The following is a 19468-nucleotide window of genomic DNA, read 5'->3' on the forward strand; positions in this document are numbered from 1 at the left end:
CTAATGATTCTAAGAATCATCCTAGTGATGACATGTGGCTACAAAAAAAAGTTGTAATGTTTCTCAAATAATATATAAGGGATTAGTTTATATTTCTTAATAGGATCTTTGAAAATCTGAGTAATAATAGTATGCATTATTTTTGTGGAAGGATGCTGCTTTTGTGTCCATATGTAGCTGACAATTTTTTGAACATCTCTTGATTATTCCTGTCCCTTTTCTGTAAAGCTAGATTTATTTTCTTATATATCTATATATAATACAAGATAACATAATAGCGAAAGGGCATACTTCGCCAAGGTATATAATATTTCGAACACAAAAGCATCAATCACAAGAGAATGAAAAAAAAATGTTTTTGTACAAAAACAAAAAACACATATCTATTGTACAAAAGTGTTTTTATGTCGAATAAATTTAACATTCACTCAGAAAAATGAAAAAGTGGTAAAAGCATTATAGTATTTGATGTATTTCAGACGCAAATCTATTCTATTCTTCTAGAAACATATATATCTTTTTATATTTCTGGAATTTTTAGAAAATATAAGGTCATATGGTTAAAATTATATACTATTAACTTTTCAAATTTGAAGGGGCAAAACTTATGTTTCATTTCACTATGTTGATTGGCCTTATATGCATATGTAAAATATTTAATTGTTTTGATACAGATAAATTCAGAAACTGGTCATGGATCTCAAACCTCGAACTTCCTGTGGAAAAGATCTTTCCAAACCTAAAATTTCATATGATATTTTCATCGACGATTTAATGCTAGAAAACTAGCTAGTTGGATAGCTCTTATCAGTTCGGAGATCGCGTGAAGGTGTGTGTATTCGTAGTCTTAACTGGACCTAGTTGTATAATAAGGTTATGGACCTAGTTGTATAATATAGGTAAAGTTTGAAAACAAGTGTTATGCAACAATTTTTTTGGGTATTGACTAATCGATTATATATTTCATATTATGTCTTTTAAAAATGTTACCTTTGACATGCATTTACGCAAACCTTGTCTTTACGTCATACTTGGGATGCAGACTGCAGACGTATTTAGTTGTAAAAGAGTCGTGATTCGTCTTGTTTCGCTGCACTTATAACATGCCGCGACCAAAGAAAGTCGTTCTCAACAGTTGTTTTTCACTATTATTGTTTTATCAAACCGTTTTTAATGCAACATTATCGACTTCTTTAAAAAATATTATCCACTTTCTTATCATCAGTCTGTCAACATTAAATTCACATACTAACCGTTGGTAATAAAACTAAAACAGTAAAAAATTATAGTTAATCCGTCTTCAACAAAGATTCGAGTTAATGTGGTTTTATATATAAACTTTACTAAATATACTACTCTTTCCGTTTCAAAAAATTATGTTTTAGGTTTTTCACACTTATTAAAAGCATCTCCAAAAAAAAAACTCTATTTTGAAGTTTCCAAAAATCTATATTTGAAGTTTAAAGGTGTTATTCTCCAAAAGCAAAACTTCAAACTCAACTTCAAAACTATTTATATTTTATAATATGGTCCTTATATTTGTCATAACTAATTTGAATTCATAAAACTTTTATAAATAACTAGCAAATATATAAACATATTAAAACAATATTAATTAATAAATATTCTATTAAAATATATAAAAAATAAATAAAAATAACTTAATTAATATTAAACTTCAAACAAAATACCATATTATTCCATAAAATGATTTTCGTAATGCATATATCATCTATTAATGCATTTCGAAGTAAAAATGGTTTTCCTCATTTTTACTTTGTAGATTATGAGCTAAAAATTGTTGAAATCAGATGATATTGATACTTGTAAATCATTAAATCGGAACAAGAAAGTAAAATAGAAACATAAAATATTGCTAAAAGACTAATTTCTTTTCGATGATATTAATACTCGTGAATATATTCGATATGAACAAGAAAGAATTGTAAGAAAAATACATAAAAAAAACAACAACAACAACAACAACCATCTTCAGTTACACAAAAAAATTTGGTATTTGAAAATTTTGAAGGTTCCGGATCAAGCTTATCTGATTATTAGTGTTGTTGTAAGATTTAAATTTGTGTAATAGGTGTGTCTTCATGTAATTTTTTTAAATCTTTTTGTTAAATTTCGTTTGTATGTTATTATTGTCTAAATCTAGTTTAAAATATTTTAAATCTTATTTTAAAGTTTTATTTAATTTTATGTGTAAAATTTAAAATCTGTAAACAAAATTTAAAATATTTATGAGATATAATTTTTTAAGGATTAAAATAATAAACGAGAAAATATTTATGAATCATAAAGGTGATGTGTGATTGTAGGGACCAAAATGCAAATAAAAATATGAAACTAAAAATTTGAAGTTTTGAGTAGTGAAACTTCAAATATAGAGTTTCACTCCTCAAAACATCAAATTTGAAGTTTTGAAGTTTCTTTTTGGAGAGCAAAAAACTTCATATTTGAAGTTATATAGTGTTTTTTGGAGATGCTTTAAGAAAACATATCAAATTTTAGTTTCAAATGCATTATTTTTCGTTATCAACTATTGCACACAATTTTTGACCAATAAAATATTTATAAACACCATTATGTTTTTTGAAATTTACAATTTTCAATTAATTTATGCATCGAAAATGTAGAACATATATCTTTTTGATTTTTTTTTTTTAAAAATATGGATCTTTTGAAACGGAGGGAGTATTAGAATACACTGAAGTGTTAAAAGAAAATAAAAATAATTATATTGTGAATGTAAAAAATATATAAAAATATATAATATCTTTTTTGAAATTTTATAAAAAAAATTTTTCTCAAATATTTCTATTTTAAGGTTTTGTCAGCAAAAGAACCTCAAAAAGAAAAATGATCAAAAAAAATTATTAAAGAGGCAAAAACCTTTTTACTCATTGATTTATAAATATATAAATATAAATAATTTAATAAACAATAAAAATAATTTTATTTTATAATTTAAAATTATATGTTTTCAAATTCAAACTTTCCGATATTTTTTTTAAAGTTTCTTTTCGAAATTCCAAAACGCTTTATGAAACTATTTAAAAAAAATCACTTTGAAACTTTTTAACTTTAATAAAACCTATTTTAGTCATTTTTCTCTTTGGAGACTCTTTTGGTGAAAAATACTAAAAAGAATTATCCTAAAATTATTTTTATATAATATATATAATTATATATATAAATGTAAAGCTATTAATTTATAGTTTTAGTGGGACTATATATTTGCATATAATTCTATCAAAAGGTATATTATTTTATCGATATGTATCATATTTTGAACCGGCTCAATTTAGAATCGAGAAAATTTATCAATTTATTGAGTATTAATTTATCGAATATCAATTTATAGTTTATACTGTATATAGTTAATTAAATTAAAATAAATTTTTATTTAATATACATATATATATATATATATATATATATAATTATAATCTAGAACGACACCAAAGACAATGATATTGTAAATTGTGAGTAGCATCTTCTGATTCATAAAAAGAAGTGTATTAATAATAAAATCCTAGAAACGAAATGCAATAACAATAGCTAAAATTTATAATATACTGATAATACTTCTTTTGTTCTGAAAAATTTCATGTTTTAAAAATATATTTGTTTTGAAAATATATTTTTATGTATTATTTAATGGTAAATTGTAAATTTTAAAAGGAAATGTATTTATTGAAATTATTCCGGTTAAAAGGTACGGCAAATAGTTAGTTAAAAAATAACACCTAGGTAATTATTATTTTTTTAAATAATATGTATGAGTATTCTAGAAATACATACTTCCTCCGTTTTTAATATAAGTCGTTTTAGAATTGTGCATATAGATTAAGAAATTATTAAATTTTTATATTTTCTAAACAAAAACATCATTAATTATTTACCTAACCACAAATCAACCAATAATAAAATAGAAGGTATATTATCATTAGTCATATAACATTAAGTGTTACTAAATGAAAACGTCATATAATTTGTAACATAAATTTTTTTCTAAAATGACTTATATTAAAAAATCGGAGGGAGTATATTTTAGTTACATTTTTGTCGTCATTTATACACGATTGTCAAGTAAGCATTTGATGGGGCCCATAATTTCAGAGCATTACAACCGAACTTTAGCATGCAAAAAGTTTTGAAAGACTACAAATCTGGCGGCTGTGGTCAATTGCTTGCTATCATATTTCTACGGAACTAACAAAAACAAGAAATTGCCATATTTAAAAAAAATAAAGAAAAAGAATAGTCAAAAAAAGGAGAAAGAATATTCAAAAATAAACAAAAAGTAAGAAAAGGAGAATATTAAAATAATTATCTCAAGACTCTATAGATAAAGTGGGGCCCAAGAAAATCTTTCAGACAACGTGGCTGATCAGATCGGGTCCCACAATTAGGACAATGGTTTCTGGGATTTGGATAAGGCCTCTTTTCGTTTTAGTATTTCTTTTTCTCTCCCACTCCCTTATCTTGTCCTAGAAATTTAAAACAAATCCTCCACACCATTAAACCACTCATTTCTTCTTCAATTAAAAAAGATTCTTTGATTTTTAAAAAGTTTCCATGTTATGATATTTTTGAAGCTACCATGGAAAATACTGATCACCCAAATTATTTTGTAAATTTCTTGTCTAAAGTTTCTTTCTATTTCTTCTTGGGAAATACACAAAAAAAATTTTCTCCATTTTATAAAGAATATCATTTTGATATTTTATACAGATTAAAAAATAATTATTTAACTAATAATATATGAAATAAATAAAATTATTTATAAGATCAATGCATTTTGTAATTAATATCAAAATAAAAATTAGAATAAGTTGTATTAAAAATTCTAAAACGATACTTTTTGTAATAAAAATACTAAAATAACACTTTTGTGAAAAAATAGTGAATATCTTTCCCTTTTGCATATAAAATATAAGTACTTACTAATAACTTCATTATTTTAAATGTTTTAAAAGTAACATAAGAAGATGGTTCTAAAAATACTACTTATTTGAAAACTTTACTGACTCAGCATTAATATTAATTATTATAAATTTCAAGTTTAAATTTTTTTCAAAGATGTACAATACTCCGCTTTAATTTGTTTTACAAACATGTCTCTTGGATAAAACATTATTGATCTTTGGTTCTTTTTGTAGTGATTTATGTATGTGTTCTTCAATGTACTTGTGGCTTCTTTAATAAATTTCCATAGACGGAAAAAAATATTTTACCGTGATAAAATTATATAATAATCAGTTATTTTAATACGGCATAGAAAATGATTGAAAATTTTCGCGAAAGTGGTTATTCTATATAATCCTTCTGTAAATTCAATTAAATTTAAATAATTGAAATCTAACATCCAATGTTATTTTAAGTAGTTATTTATATAAATAAAAAATAGCCAACATTCTAACCCATGTTTGGTGTATGATATAACATTAACTTCAAATTTCTATATTTAGTTAAAATAATTGATCCCTAGCACGCAAAGTAAATAGTAGTTAAACCATTATTTTGTGTATTTTGATAATTTATTTTGCAAAACCAAAGGAGTTTGAACATTATAAGATCACAATTAGGTGTTAATGATGGGAGTATTTTAAAAAAAAAGGTTTAGGTGTTAGTTAAAAGTTGGGAAAAAAAATGAAATTTAGATGTGAAGCATTATAAATGTTCCTTTGAGATAATGCCACGTGTTCCCAATGGAGGTCGACCATCATGTTATACCGTTGAAACGAGGAGAAACGGAGAACAAAGTTTGAAACGTTCCTGGAGGGAATGAATTTGACGTGTCAAATGATGATTGGCTGATATAGCTGCCGATGATAGCGAAAGTCTTCCACGTCATCAGTCAGAAAACAAAGAAGCACATGCTTCGTGACTTTTGCCAATCTTCTCTTCCCACCCTAACACGCCACGTTTCTTCTACATGTTTGCCACGTGGTTTTTCCTTATCCACCCACTAGAATAGTACAAAAAGAATTGTTCTTTTTTTTTTTTTTTTTTTATCAAAAACAAAATTTGTTTTGAGCATAATTGGCTAACTTCGTTTTTATCTAGATAGTTTTTTTTTTAAAAAAGGTTTGAGATACCTTTTGTAAAAGTTTATAGTATGTTTATCCATTAACAAAAAGATAAACTAGTATTTTGCTTAGTTTCTGATAGAATTCACTGATATATTATTGGTTGTTGTATGATTTGAAGTTATTCCACATGTACCTGGACTAAACTCTAGTAATTACTTTTTTTTTTTTTTGAAATGAACTCTAGTAATTACTTGATCGTGTATTTCTGTTTATTCCACATGTATTTCGTTTTATATTTGTTGATACTATATATACAATATTTGTGATATATATATATATGTTTTCACATCACTCTTCATATACGGATGAACACTGGAATAATTTTAGAATATTCTGAGAGAATATTTTGGGATAATAGATTTTAAATTTTAATTTTAAATACAGCTTGAAAAGTTAAAATATAACTGATTTCTTTCTTATTTTTCATTTGAAAATTTTCATTGAAAATGTCTACAAATAATAAGAAATTAAATACACAATTTTCGTGTGGCATATTTTATCAGGGGCAATCTCAGTCAATGAAAGACTTTTCAAAAGACATATTGGCAACGATCCTACCTGTCCCAGATGTGGCCATGCGGAGGAAACGATTAATCATACGATTTTTACATGTACTCCCGCTATGCAATGTTGGGCTCTCTCAACGATTCCATCGGCTCCGGGAGTTTTCCCATCAGAAAATCTCTACACCAATATAGACTATCTCCTCTCAAGAACCAATTCGGGTGGAAATATGGAAGATTTAACCAGGGTTTTCCCATGGATTATTTGGTATATTTGGAAAACCCGGAATGAAAAGTTGTTTTATGGACGGGTGTTCTCACCTTTGGATACAATTGATCTAGCAATACGAGAATGCAATGCATGGTTTCTGGCCAATAAAGAAATCGACCTAGGTGAAAGCATCATAGAACGCATACCTAGAACCCCGATTGAAGTACCTACGTTCATATGTAGAGTTGATGGATCGTGGAAAAATGATGAAACTATGAGTGGAGTAGGATGGATATTACAGCTACAAGACGGTTCGATAGATATTCTCGGACTCCAAGGCTGCCATAAGCAACTCTCGCCACTCCACACTGAACTAAAAAGTTTGGTATGGGTTCTGAAATGTTTATCTCGCCACCAACGTTACTGCAATTACTTTGTTACTGACTCCCAAGAGTTAGTCAAAATGATCGTTACACCTGATGATTGGCTAGCCTTTGAAGCTGAACTTAACGAGTTTAAAACTCTATGGGCGTCCTACCAAGACGGACAAGTGGTCTATAAGTCTATAAGGACAGATCCAGTAACACCAAAGCAGACTTCCTGGCAAGACAAGCTCGAACAAGGAAGCGTGTTTTCTCATATGTTAACACGTGTGTGCCACACTGGATTGACACTCGCAACTCGACCTTTGCCGATTCGTACTAAGATTTATATTTGTATCTCATCGTGAAAAAAAAAACACAATTTTCTATTTTTTTAATTTTACTTTTCAAGATATATTTGCACTTGTGGAATTTTATACATATTTAAACTAGTGGCATTCCACTATCTCTATAAAACAGTAAAAGAATAAATTGGGGTTTATTGAGTACTACATATGAACAGATATATAAATCCAATAAATAAATCAATATATTATTTCATGTAGTTAATTCAAAAGTCTAAAAATATATATTCCCTTAGATTTTAAGGTTTCATAGATTGACCAACTTTTCTCCATCTATTAAAAATGAGATATGTTCCAAAGTAAATAGACGTTTTGCCTTGGTAACCCACGTCAGCAATAAGATATATACAAATAACGTATCTATGGAAAATAGTAGCTGTAAATATTTATATCCCATATTTGAGAAGTAACAGCTCATAGCAACTAATCAGAAATTAGAGGGTTAATACGCTTTTATTAAGATTTGTTTCCCATCTTCTAAAAGAGAAGTCGGTTCGAGTCACACACACGCGCTCATCTAACGGCTCAGATCGACCAATCATTTCCATCTCGAGAAAATCCAGACCGTCCATTCCTGATTTTTAATATATTTATTTCCTCTTTCGTTTCGTTCTTATCCTCACCGAAAAAACTTCCGTTTTTTTCTTCCTTCTTAAAGACGAACGAACGCTCTCTTCTTCGTCTTCTCTCTTGTCTCTTATGTTATGAAAGATTCTCGATTTACCCATTCTTAATCCTCTTTCGATTTACGCAAAGCTTTAATCTTTTTTTTTTTCTTTCTCAAATATGTTACCGGAATCTTGGAAAGACCAGCTGAGCCTGGTCTCGGCCGATGATTACCAGATCATGGGCAACCGGATCCCCAATGCCGTCACGAAGCTTCCGGGTCTCGAGACCGGCGACGGAGACGGCGGAAACGGCGGCGCGTGGGTCACAAAACCGAGACGCATCGTGGTGTCGAACCAGCTCCCGCTCCGCGCCCACAGAGACATTTCGTCGAACAAGTGGTGCTTCGAGTTCGACAATGACAGTCTCTACTTGCAGCTCAAAGACGGGTTCCCTCCCGAGACGGAAGTCGTCTATGTCGGGTCTCTAAACGCCGACGTTTCGCCCTCGGAACAAGAAGACGTCTCTCAGTACCTTCTCGAGAAGTTCCAGTGCGTTCCTACCTTCTTGCCCGGTGACTTGCTCAACAAGTATTACCACGGCTTCTGCAAACACTACCTCTGGCCCATCTTTCACTACCTCCTCCCCATGACCCAGGCCCAAGGATCCCTCTTCGATCGATCCCACTGGAAGGCGTACACGAAGGTTAACAAGATCTTCGCTGACAAGATCTCTGAAGTGCTCAACCCTGATGAGGATTACGTCTGGATTCACGATTACCACCTCATGATCTTGCCTACTTTCTTGAGGAAGAGGTTTCATCGGATAAAGCTTGGATTTTTCCTCCACAGTCCCTTCCCTTCGTCGGAGATTTACCGTACCCTTCCCGTGAGGGACGAGATCCTCAAAGGGTTCCTCAACTGCGACTTGATAGGGTTCCACACGTTCGATTACGCTAGGCATTTCCTGTCTTGCTGCAGTAGGATGCTAGGTCTTGACTACGAGTCGAAAAGAGGCTACATTGGTCTCGAGTACTTTGGGAGGACGGTGAGCATCAAGATTCTGCCGGTTGGGATCCACATGGGGCAGATTGAGGAGATTAAGGTAGCGGAGGAGACTGCGGAGAAGGTGAAGGGGCTGAGAGAGAGGTTCAAGGAGAAGATTGTGATTCTCGGTGTGGATGATTTGGATATGTTCAAAGGTATTAGCTTGAAGCTCTGGGCGATGGGTCAGCTTCTTGAGCAGAACAAGGAGCTTCGTGGGAAAGTGGTTCTCGTGCAGATTACTAACCCTGCGAGGAGTTCAGGTAAGGATGTTCAAGACGTGGAGACGCAGATACACTTGATTGCTGATGAGGTGAATAACAAGTTTGGGAGACCTGGTTCTGGTTATAAGCCTATTGTGTTTGTGAACGGACCTGTGAGTACTCTGGATAAAGTAGCTTACTACGCTATCTCCGAGTGCGTTGTGGTGAATGCTGTGAGGGATGGGATGAATCTGGTGCCTTACAAGTACACGGTGACTAGGCAAGGGAGCCCTGTTTTGGACGAAGCGTTGGGTTTTGGGGCTGGTGATGTTAGGAAGAGTGTCATTATCGTTTCTGAGTTCATAGGCTGCTCTCCGTCTCTGAGTGGGGCGATACGTGTGAATCCGTGGAACATCGATGCGGTCACCGATGCGATGAGCTCTGCCGTTACAATGTCGGATAAAGAGAAGAACTTGCGCCACCAGAAGCACCACAAGTACATAAGCTCTCACGACGTGGCCTACTGGTCGCGTAGCTACGACCAAGATCTTCAGAGGGCGTGCAAGGATCATTACAACAAGAGGTTCTGGGGAGTTGGACTGGGTCTTGGGTTCAGGGTTGTTGCGTTGGACCCGAACTTCAGGAAGCTAGGTGTTGAAACCATAGTCCCTGCGTATAAGAAGACAAGCAGCAGGTTGATTCTGTTGGATTATGATGGGACGATGATGGATCAGGATAGTTTGGATAAAAAGCCGAGCAATGATCTCATCTCGCTTCTCAACCGTTTGTGTGGCGACCCCAACAACCTAGTCTTTATCGTCAGTGGTCGAGGTAAGGACCCTCTTAGCAAATGGTTTGGTTCTTGCGCGAATCTCGGTATCTCAGCTGAGCATGGTTATTTCACTAGGTACTACTTCTATTAACCTTTATAGTTTGATCATCTTCTGTCTCATTTGTTTAAAGCTAAATGCTTTCGATTCTGTTCTCTCACAGATGGAACAGTGATTCCCCATGGGAGACGACTGTACTACCCACCGATTTAGGCTGGAAGAAGATCGCTGAACCAGTGATGAGCCACTACACAGAAGCGACCGATGGATCATTCATAGAGGAGAAAGAGAGTGCAATGGTGTGGCACCACCAAGAAGCTGACCCTTCATTCGGTTCTTGGCAAGCTAAGGAGCTTCTCGATCATCTAGAGAGCGTGCTCACCAACGAGCCTGTTGTTGTCAAGAGAGGTCAGCACATCGTAGAAGTTAAACCTCAGGTACACATAAATGATTCAGTTCTACACTTGTTTGCTCGGAATTGGCATTATTCTGATGGGATTTTGGCTTTCAGGGAGTAAGCAAAGGAAAGGTGGTGGAGCATTTGATAGCGACAATGAGGAACAGCAAAGGGAAGAGACCGGACTTTCTGCTGTGCATTGGCGATGACAGGTCCGATGAAGACATGTTTGACAGCATAGTGAAGCACCAGGATGTTTCCCCAATCGCATTTGCAGAGGTGTTTGCGTGCACGGTGGGTCAGAAACCGAGCAAGGCCAAGTACTATCTGGATGATACACCAATGGTTATCAATATGCTTGAATGGTTGGCCTCAGCTTCAGATAAATCAAAGGACGGTGAGCAACAGAGCAAGTTCACTTTTCAGCAGGGGCATTGTCGAAACGAAATCATAGATCTTTGAAGAAGGGGGTTTGTTTTTAGGGATTTCATGTTGTGATATTAAAAAAAAAAAGATGGGGGTAGGTTTTGATATCATGAAAGGGTTCTTTCTACTAGGGTTTGTTATTATGCCTTTGTACAGAGTATCTTGAACTTGGTTCCAATTTGGTTGGGGTGGCTTTATCCCCTATGTGAGATGCTTATACATAGAAAAGGAAATAGATATGCTATGAAATTCATTTCAATTTTGAAGAGGAGCAATGATTGATTGCTCTCTTAAGCTTCTTTATTTTCAAGCTTCAGCTTCTTCTTCTGATCGATTCAATATTTTTTATAATTTGTACTTGGTTATCTTGGACAGATTCATGACAATTGTGAGATTATTATATGGTACTAATCAAAGTCAAAACCTTTGTTACAGTAAAATCTGATTTGATATGTAAAACAGAAGGTCATCAGTTTACTTTGTCAAGCAATGTTCTTGTACTTTGTTGCAGTATCTGCAGCACACCCGACAAGAGTCGGAACAAAAGTACCTGCAAATCCAATGTACTCAACAAGCTGTTCTGATCCAAATTGCCAACAAAAGCTTCTCGATTTACCCCACCCCACTAGTGGTATGTATATCCCAAGGCGAGAGAGTGCTAAGAACCTAAGAAGCTCTAGGAATATTCAATGGAATTGTCTTCAATATTCAAAAGAGTAAGCATCATAAATAGTGCTAAAACACTCAAATAAGCGAATGTATGTAAGCTAACCGGACATGCCACGCCTCGACCAGAAGAAGGCTTATCTCTTTTGCTACCAGAGATGCTTTTCAAGTGACGGAGACAAAAGACTTGGAAAAGCTTTCACAAATGCTACTTAGAGGAGAAGTTTCTTTTGGATCAAAAACCGAAGCTTCAGAGCTGAACAGAGACACTCCTATCAGCAAAACAATGCACAGTAAAGTGAGAAGACAGCAACGTTTCTTGATAAACTTCGATGTAACACCAAAAAACCATAAACATATATAACACTATTTGTTTATCTTTCTAAATCCCTTATATATTAATCCAGAAGTATATGTTTTCGTAGCCACGTGTCATCACGAGAATGATTCTTATAATTGTTAGAAAAATAAGTTGGTCCATATAAACATATATTATGTTTTTTTATTAAACTAACTATCAAATTAATTAATAGTATACAAAAGAATTTTTTTCTTTCCTTAAATAAAAGTTACGGAATTACCTAATATAGTTAACATATATATGAGAATTAATGATTATGAATAATACATATTTGATAAAAAACTTTCTAACCTCTCTCTTTTTTGTTTAATTTTATACTATTAAAATAAATTAAACAATCACATTAAGCATATAATAAAAATAATTAGATTTTTTCTTATAAGTTATATTTTGAATTTTAAAAAACGACTATAAATTACTAAAAATAGTAAAATTCCCACATTAAAATTTTTGTGATCAATGGTTTAACTTTTTTTTTTTATTCAAGCAAGATACAAATGATCATATATCATAGGGGTGAGCGTTTGGATACACGCGGGTTTGTATCGGATATTTCAGTATAAAGGTATAGAACCCGTTCCGGTATTTCTACACTTCGAGTCGGGTTCGGATATTTAAATTCTGAAGAAAAAATAAATAAATTATTCATTGTTTAATTTTTTTGTATTTAAAATATATTTTAACTTAACTGTTTTTTTTTAATTTTTTAAAAGATTAAACTATTAATAGGTTTGAAGATAAAACTTTAAAAATAGAAAGACACTAATTTAGTTGTTGTTTTAAAATTTTAGATGCAACTTTTGTTAATGCAAGAAACAAGAACTTGATATGTATTTTAAGTGAGTAGCAAATGATTTTGTTCATAATTATATGTATATTATCTAATTTTGAGCAATAAGAATCATTAATATAAATATTTTGAATAAAATGAGAGAAATAAACTAGAAATATAGAGTTAACTATACTTATGTTTGGTTATCTTCGGAAATCCATTCGGGTTCGGATATTACCCGTTCGGATTCAGATATTACCTGAACTGGTGAAATAAGTAATTTGTTTTGTTGTTTTAATTAGATGATTTTTAGACCGAGCTGGTGAATATATACTAGACAAATATTTATATTTCGAGTCTGCACTTATATTCTATAACAGGTTGATATATTAGATTTGAACACTAACCTATTAATATAGTTTTCCGGTGATTTTTTTTCAAAATTTTGATTCTTAGATATGTATATGGAGTGAAACCAATTTTTACAGATGTCTATTTTTTAATTGACACTTATGTAATTCATTGAATTCATAAAAGAAGTTAAAAAAAAGAAACTTAAATCATATCAATGAAACAAAGACGAGAACGAAAGCACAATTCTATAGAGGTAGAAAATGAAATCACTTATGGAGAGTCGATAGTAAACAAATCGAGAACATAAACCTAATCCCCTTTCGTCATTATACAATCGATGTTGCCTATTTGGTTTTGGTGATTTGTGTCAGCCGTAAAACTTAATTTCCTTTTGTGCATATGAAGTCTTAAAAATAGTTAAAATGAGATGTAATACATTAACTCTTCAACAATGATGATATATTTAAGAGACCAACATTTGTATTCATCATTTTATAATCGATAAAGATTGTAGTGTTGCAAAATGTTAAAATCATTTTATAAACAAACATTATTATAAGAACTCACCCCGCGCATGTGCGCGGATTATCATCCAGTAGAGCTTTAAAGTGAGAGGGAGATCAACAACATTTCTTGATAAACAGCCATGAACAAAATTTATATATATGTAGAAGTATCTAATACATTCTTATATATTAAAACAGAAGTCACAACCTTAATTCATGTGATTTTTTTTAAAAATAGACACATTCCTAAAAAGTCATGTTACATTTAATCTCTAATCTTATCATTTAAATTTTGGGTCTACCAGAAGTTTTTATTGAGCTATCAATAATTGAATTTAAACAATAGATGATCCAATTTTGGGTCTACCAGAAAATTTTATTGGGCTATCAATAATTAGATTAAAGAATAGATGATTCATTGGATTTATAGATAGTATAAATTAAATAGATATAATTTAATGTTGTAATACTATACCTCCATATGTTAAATATTTAAATATTTGTCTGCGTTAACTTTTAAAATTATAAAGATTTTTTTTTTAAAAAATAACAAAAATCATATTATCTAACAATGATTAATTTTTACTACCTTAAACCAATGAAAACAAATTTTAAACTATATAGTTTATTTTAAAAATTAAACAAAAACTAAATGTTTAATTATTTACTCGATAATATAAATCTATGAAGCAGAAAGTTTAATTTAAAAAAAAATGTTACAATATCTTTGAATATGACAATAAAGCAATATTTTACTAATCTTTATATATATAGTTATGATTTTAATAATGAAATAATAATCCAAAATTATATATAGAAGAAAATACAAATACATGTGAAAGGTTAAAACAATCTATTCAATGAAAAAAATTATGTTTTAAAAATTGATAGACACATATATTATAATATATATATATCAATTTAGAATTGAAAATAAAATATTTATATAAAAATAAATGAAAACAAAAATCTGCGCGGTTGCGCGGATCGAGATCTAGTTTATATTAAACTGTATCAAATCATATTCACCAAACAAAATCACTAATGAAACCATTTTAAATTTTGCTCAAAAAAAAAGAAACCATTTTAAATATGATAACATTAAGATCTTGTTTTAAAACTGTCTTATTATATAATTAACTTTAATTCCTATGGTTTTCAAATATACCATGACCTCTAGCATTTTTAGAGACAATCTGAGAGAAAGTGAAACAAATCCTTTCTTTTTGAAAATACATTTGCATTTACTCATATTATTAAGCCCACACACGTTTTCTGCGCTGTCTTCGAAATTCGACATTTTCTGGAAAAACAAAAACCAAAAAAGACAAGAAAATACAAACTGTCAACGAAGATTTTGTATTGGTTGATTTTAATATTCAATATTCACTTTTTTTCCAAACTCAAAATTCTGATTTACATCTGGGATTCGAACATTCCTCCATTTCCTCCAATCAGAGGACGAAAAAGTAAAAATACTTCTCCGGCGAGAGCAATGGATGCGCCGACGGAGAAATTCGTGGCCTTAGAGGCTGATGACACGACGTCGATGAGAGGCTGCGGACTCGCTAATCTGACGTGGGTCGGTGTAGACAAGGAGGAGCTTCGCCAGAGGCTGATGATGCCTGAGTACATCCGTCTCGCCATGCGCGACTGTATCAAACGCAAAGATACCACCGCCATTCCCGACCATTTGCTTCTTCCCGGTGGCGCCGTCGCCGATATGGCTCCCCACGCGCCGATGGTTGTCTTCATCAACCCTAAAAGCGGTGGTCGTCATGGTCCTGTGCTTAAAGAGAGGCTTCAACAGTTGATGAGCGAAGAGCAGGTTTTGTTTTGGTTTCACTCTTTTGCAGTTCATGAAAAAAAAAAATGAAGCTTTTTTTGTTGGGTTTGAAGAGTTTAATGTTCTGTCTTGATCAGATCTTTTTTTTTGTTTTAGTTTCTCTTGTTTAAGTGTCTTTTTTTTTTTTGATCAACTCTTGTTTAAGTGTCTAGTTTATGTATTATATACGCCTAGTTGATTGATGTTGTAAATAGTGGTTAGGTAGGGAAAGTTAATTTTGAAATCTATCTTACATCTACTTTATGGATTGGTTCAGTGTGGAGTAGAGATGAGTTTAGTGTTCTATCTTCATATGATATTTTTTTTTATTCAATTGTTGAAAGTATTAGATTCTATGATTTATGTACTCACGCGTAGTTGATGTTTGGATCTAGTGTTTGGGTAGGGAAAATTGATTTTTTTTGTTTGTTTGTTGTTGGAATGATGAGTTGACTTTAAAGATGGCTTTGGTATTGGTGATTCTGTAAAAAAACAGGTGTTTGATCTTACGGAAGTGAAGCCTAATGAGTTTGTTCGATATGGCTTGGCGTGTTTGGAGAAAGTGGCAGGGGAAGGAGATGAATGTGCTAAAGAATGCAGAGCAAGGTTGAGGATTATGGTGAGTAGTAGTACTACAAGCAATGTTTATCCAATAGCATTTGAGTGTGAAATGGAGTTTGGTTTGGTAGGTTGCAGGAGGAGATGGTACTGTTGGTTGGGTTCTTGGATGTCTTGGAGAGCTTAACAAAGATGGAACGTTACCAATTCCTCCTGTTGGCGTGATCCCTCTCGGTACAGGCAATGATCTCTCTAGGAGTTTTGGTTGGGTGAGTGAACATTACAACAAGTCTCCTAATGCATTGCGTTGCGTGTGAAGATTGATGTGTTCTTTCTCTTCAGGGTGGTTCGTTCCCTTTTGCTTGGAGAATTGCTGTTAAAAGAACGCTCCATCGTGCAAGTATGGGTCCAGTTGCTCGACTAGATAGGTAAAAAAAACAAGATTAGCTTTTTTGTCTAGTCGTAAACATTTGTTTGTTCACTTCTCTTGTTTATGTGTGTTGTTGCAGCTGGAAGATTCTAGTGTCAATGCCATCTGGAGAAGTGGTGGATCCTCCTTATTCTTTAAAACCAGCCGAGGAAAACGAACTCGACCAGGTTTTGGCTCTATCCCCCTTGGCTTGGTTCTTCTCATCAACATCATGTGTTTTTTTGTGTGTGTTTCAGGGCTTGGACGTGGGAGTAGACGCGCCTCTGGTGGCAAAGTCCTATGAAGGAGTGTTCTACAACTACTTAAGCATAGGTATGGATGCTCAAGTTGCATATGGCTTCCATCATCTTCGCAACACTAAACCATATCTTGCTCAAGGCCCTATCTCCAACAAGGTCTTTGTTTTCCTATTATCCTCAGCCAAACTTTTGAATCACAAAAAAGAATAAAACATTAACCACGCAAATGTTTGCTGTTGCAGCTTATTTATTCAGGCTTTAGTTGCACTCAGGGTTGGTTTTGCACGCCCTTTGCCAGTGATCCAGGCTTAAGGTTTCGCTATGTTCAAGTTAAAATCTCTGCCTAGCTTCTTGTTTACTAAAACTGTTTCTTTGTGCTATTTGAAATTTTGCAGGGGACTTAGGAATATATTGAAGATCCACATCAAGAAGGTTTACTGCTCTGAGTGGGAAGAGATAGCAGTTCCCAAAAAGTAAAAAGAAACAGCTTTGGATAACATGCTTACACCTATGATTCTAATGCTTAACCTGATGCATGGCATGGACTTCTCTTGTAGTGTGAGATCAGTTGTGGCATTGAATCTTGAAAGCTATGGAAGTGGAAGTCATCCATGGGGTAATCTAAAACCGGACTATCTAGAGAAGGTGTTCTTTCTTCTAATGTTTTTATTTCATCATATCATTGTAACTCAAATCTCTAACATTAACCTATTTGTTTTTTGGCTATAGAGAGGATTTGTGGAGGCTCATTGTGATGATGGTTTGATAGAGATCTTTGCTTTCAAGCATGGATGGCATGCGTCATTTGTCATGACTGAGCTCATCTCAGCCAAGCACATAGCTCAGGTAACTTTTAAAAACACACACATCAAATTAAATGTGTAATCATATAGCCATAGTAACAAGATTCGTTTTTTTTGGTGATCTATGTAAGGCTGCTGCGGTTAGATTTGAGCTAAGAGGAGGTGACTGGAAAGATGCCTTCTTGCAGATGGATGGAGAACCATGGAAGCAACCGATGAGCACTGATTACTCAACGTTTGTGGAGATTAAGAAAGTTCCTTTTCAATCTCTAATGATAAATGGTGTGTGATTGATATTGGAACATGCATTCTTTATAGAGAAAGCTAATTGTTTTTGTATTTGGATAGGTAGCTGCTCTGCTTATTGTTATTGTAAATCTTTGTGATGTGAGAAATGAAGTTTGTGGTACTTATAAGATATGAGCTAAATCTTTTAGTAAATTTCAACGCTTTCTCCTTTCTTTGTTTATTTATGAGCTTTGAACACAACATCTTTAAATCAAATCGGCATCTATACTATTATTTATAAAGTGATTTCCATGATTTTAGGTAATTTACTTATTTATTATGTTTTAATTAGGTTTAAGGTGAGTCATTAATTTACTAATAGTTTTTAGTTGAGTCCATAATTTATTAATTTAAATAATAACAATAACATATGTAATTAGATATATAATTGAGTCCTATAATTATTTTGATTTTGCTTATTTGTCATGTTTTCCATGATTTTAGTCAATTTTGTTTATTTTGCATGTTTTTATCAGGTTTTAGCTTAGTCATTGCTAATTTGTCATGTTCTCCATTTTTTTGTATAATTTTGCTCATTTGTCATGTTTTTATTAAGTTTTAGCTAAATCATTGATTTATTATTTATTTTTAGCTAAGTCACTAATTTATTAATTAAAAAAACCCTTAATGAATCTTATATATATTAAAAACGAATTTTATTTTAGTAATATTAAATTTCTATTTTATATTAAAATTTAGTTAGTTTTTCTTATTTGTCATATTTTATTAGGTTTTAGAATTTTAGCTAGGTTATTGATTTATTATTAATTTCTAACTGATTCGCTAATGTGTTAATTAAAATAATACCCTTAATGAATTTTATATATAATTAAAAACGAATTTTATTTTAATCATATAAAATTTATATGTTATATTAATATCAAATAATTGATTCTAAAATAATATAATAAAATTATCAAAACATTTAAAAATACGATAATTCTTATATATATTTTGTTGCTATCTGAAAACAATATTTTTATTATAAAAGTTAAAAAAGATACAAAAAATTATAATTAAATATTATTCAAGAAAAAAACATTTATATAAAGATATTTTCTAAACTATTTCTAAGATATGAGTGTTTAAAAAAATTTAACACAATAATAAATATATATTTTGATAAAATATTTGACATATATAAATACTTTGATGTTTGATTTAACTATCTGAAAACATAAATAATAACTTATTATGCTGGTTTTAGATTAATAAGACATAAACTAATAAGTATTGATAAGAAAATTATGTCCGCATGTGCGGGCAAAATACCTAGTTTTATCATTATTGACTAATAGGATACATTTGAGATTTTGAACAAAATCGTTCGGAGATAATGGTGTCATAGGTGTGGCATATGTTGAAGTTTTCATAGCATACTTCATGTGACCTTGAAGATCCCCTATAACACAGAAACTAGATCATGACCTGCATTTTTATTTTAAATTGATTATGCAAATTTTATAGAATAATTTAAATATTGTTTAGTGTTAAGATAGATTTTAGTTGTATAATATTTATTTTATGTGGCTTAATTAATATTATTATAATTATTTTGTGTAATTTATCATGCTAATTATTTGCAAATTTTATAGAATAATTTAAATATTGTT

At 31.7% G+C, this 19468-nt stretch overlaps 2 protein-coding genes across 2 annotated transcripts; both read left to right on the plus strand.

Annotated features, from left to right (window-relative positions):
* Positions 1 to 8162: 8162 nt before the first annotated feature.
* Positions 8163 to 11312, plus strand: LOC106375909 (probable alpha,alpha-trehalose-phosphate synthase [UDP-forming] 11). The gene is made up of 3 exons (XM_013815924.3): positions 8163 to 10307; positions 10394 to 10667; positions 10742 to 11312. Exons 1-3 carry the CDS (start codon positions 8335 to 8337, stop codon positions 11087 to 11089), a joined length of 2595 nt encoding a protein of 864 aa, XP_013671378.2. The 5' UTR covers positions 8163 to 8334; the 3' UTR covers positions 11090 to 11312.
* Positions 11313 to 14945: 3633 nt separating this feature from the next.
* LOC106375910 (diacylglycerol kinase 3) lies at positions 14946 to 18008 on the plus strand. The gene is made up of 11 exons (XM_048769895.1): positions 14946 to 15540; positions 16034 to 16156; positions 16227 to 16364; positions 16438 to 16523; positions 16605 to 16692; positions 16762 to 16920; positions 17007 to 17077; positions 17160 to 17237; positions 17322 to 17409; positions 17494 to 17610; positions 17699 to 18008. Exons 1-11 carry the CDS (start codon positions 15208 to 15210, stop codon positions 17855 to 17857), a joined length of 1440 nt encoding a protein of 479 aa, XP_048625852.1. The 5' UTR covers positions 14946 to 15207; the 3' UTR covers positions 17858 to 18008.
* Positions 18009 to 19468: the final 1460 nt, after the last annotated feature.

This window comes from Brassica napus, chromosome C9, assembly GCF_020379485.1.
Source record: "Brassica napus cultivar Da-Ae chromosome C9, Da-Ae, whole genome shotgun sequence".
Lineage (NCBI taxonomy): Eukaryota > Viridiplantae > Streptophyta > Magnoliopsida > Brassicales > Brassicaceae > Brassica > Brassica napus.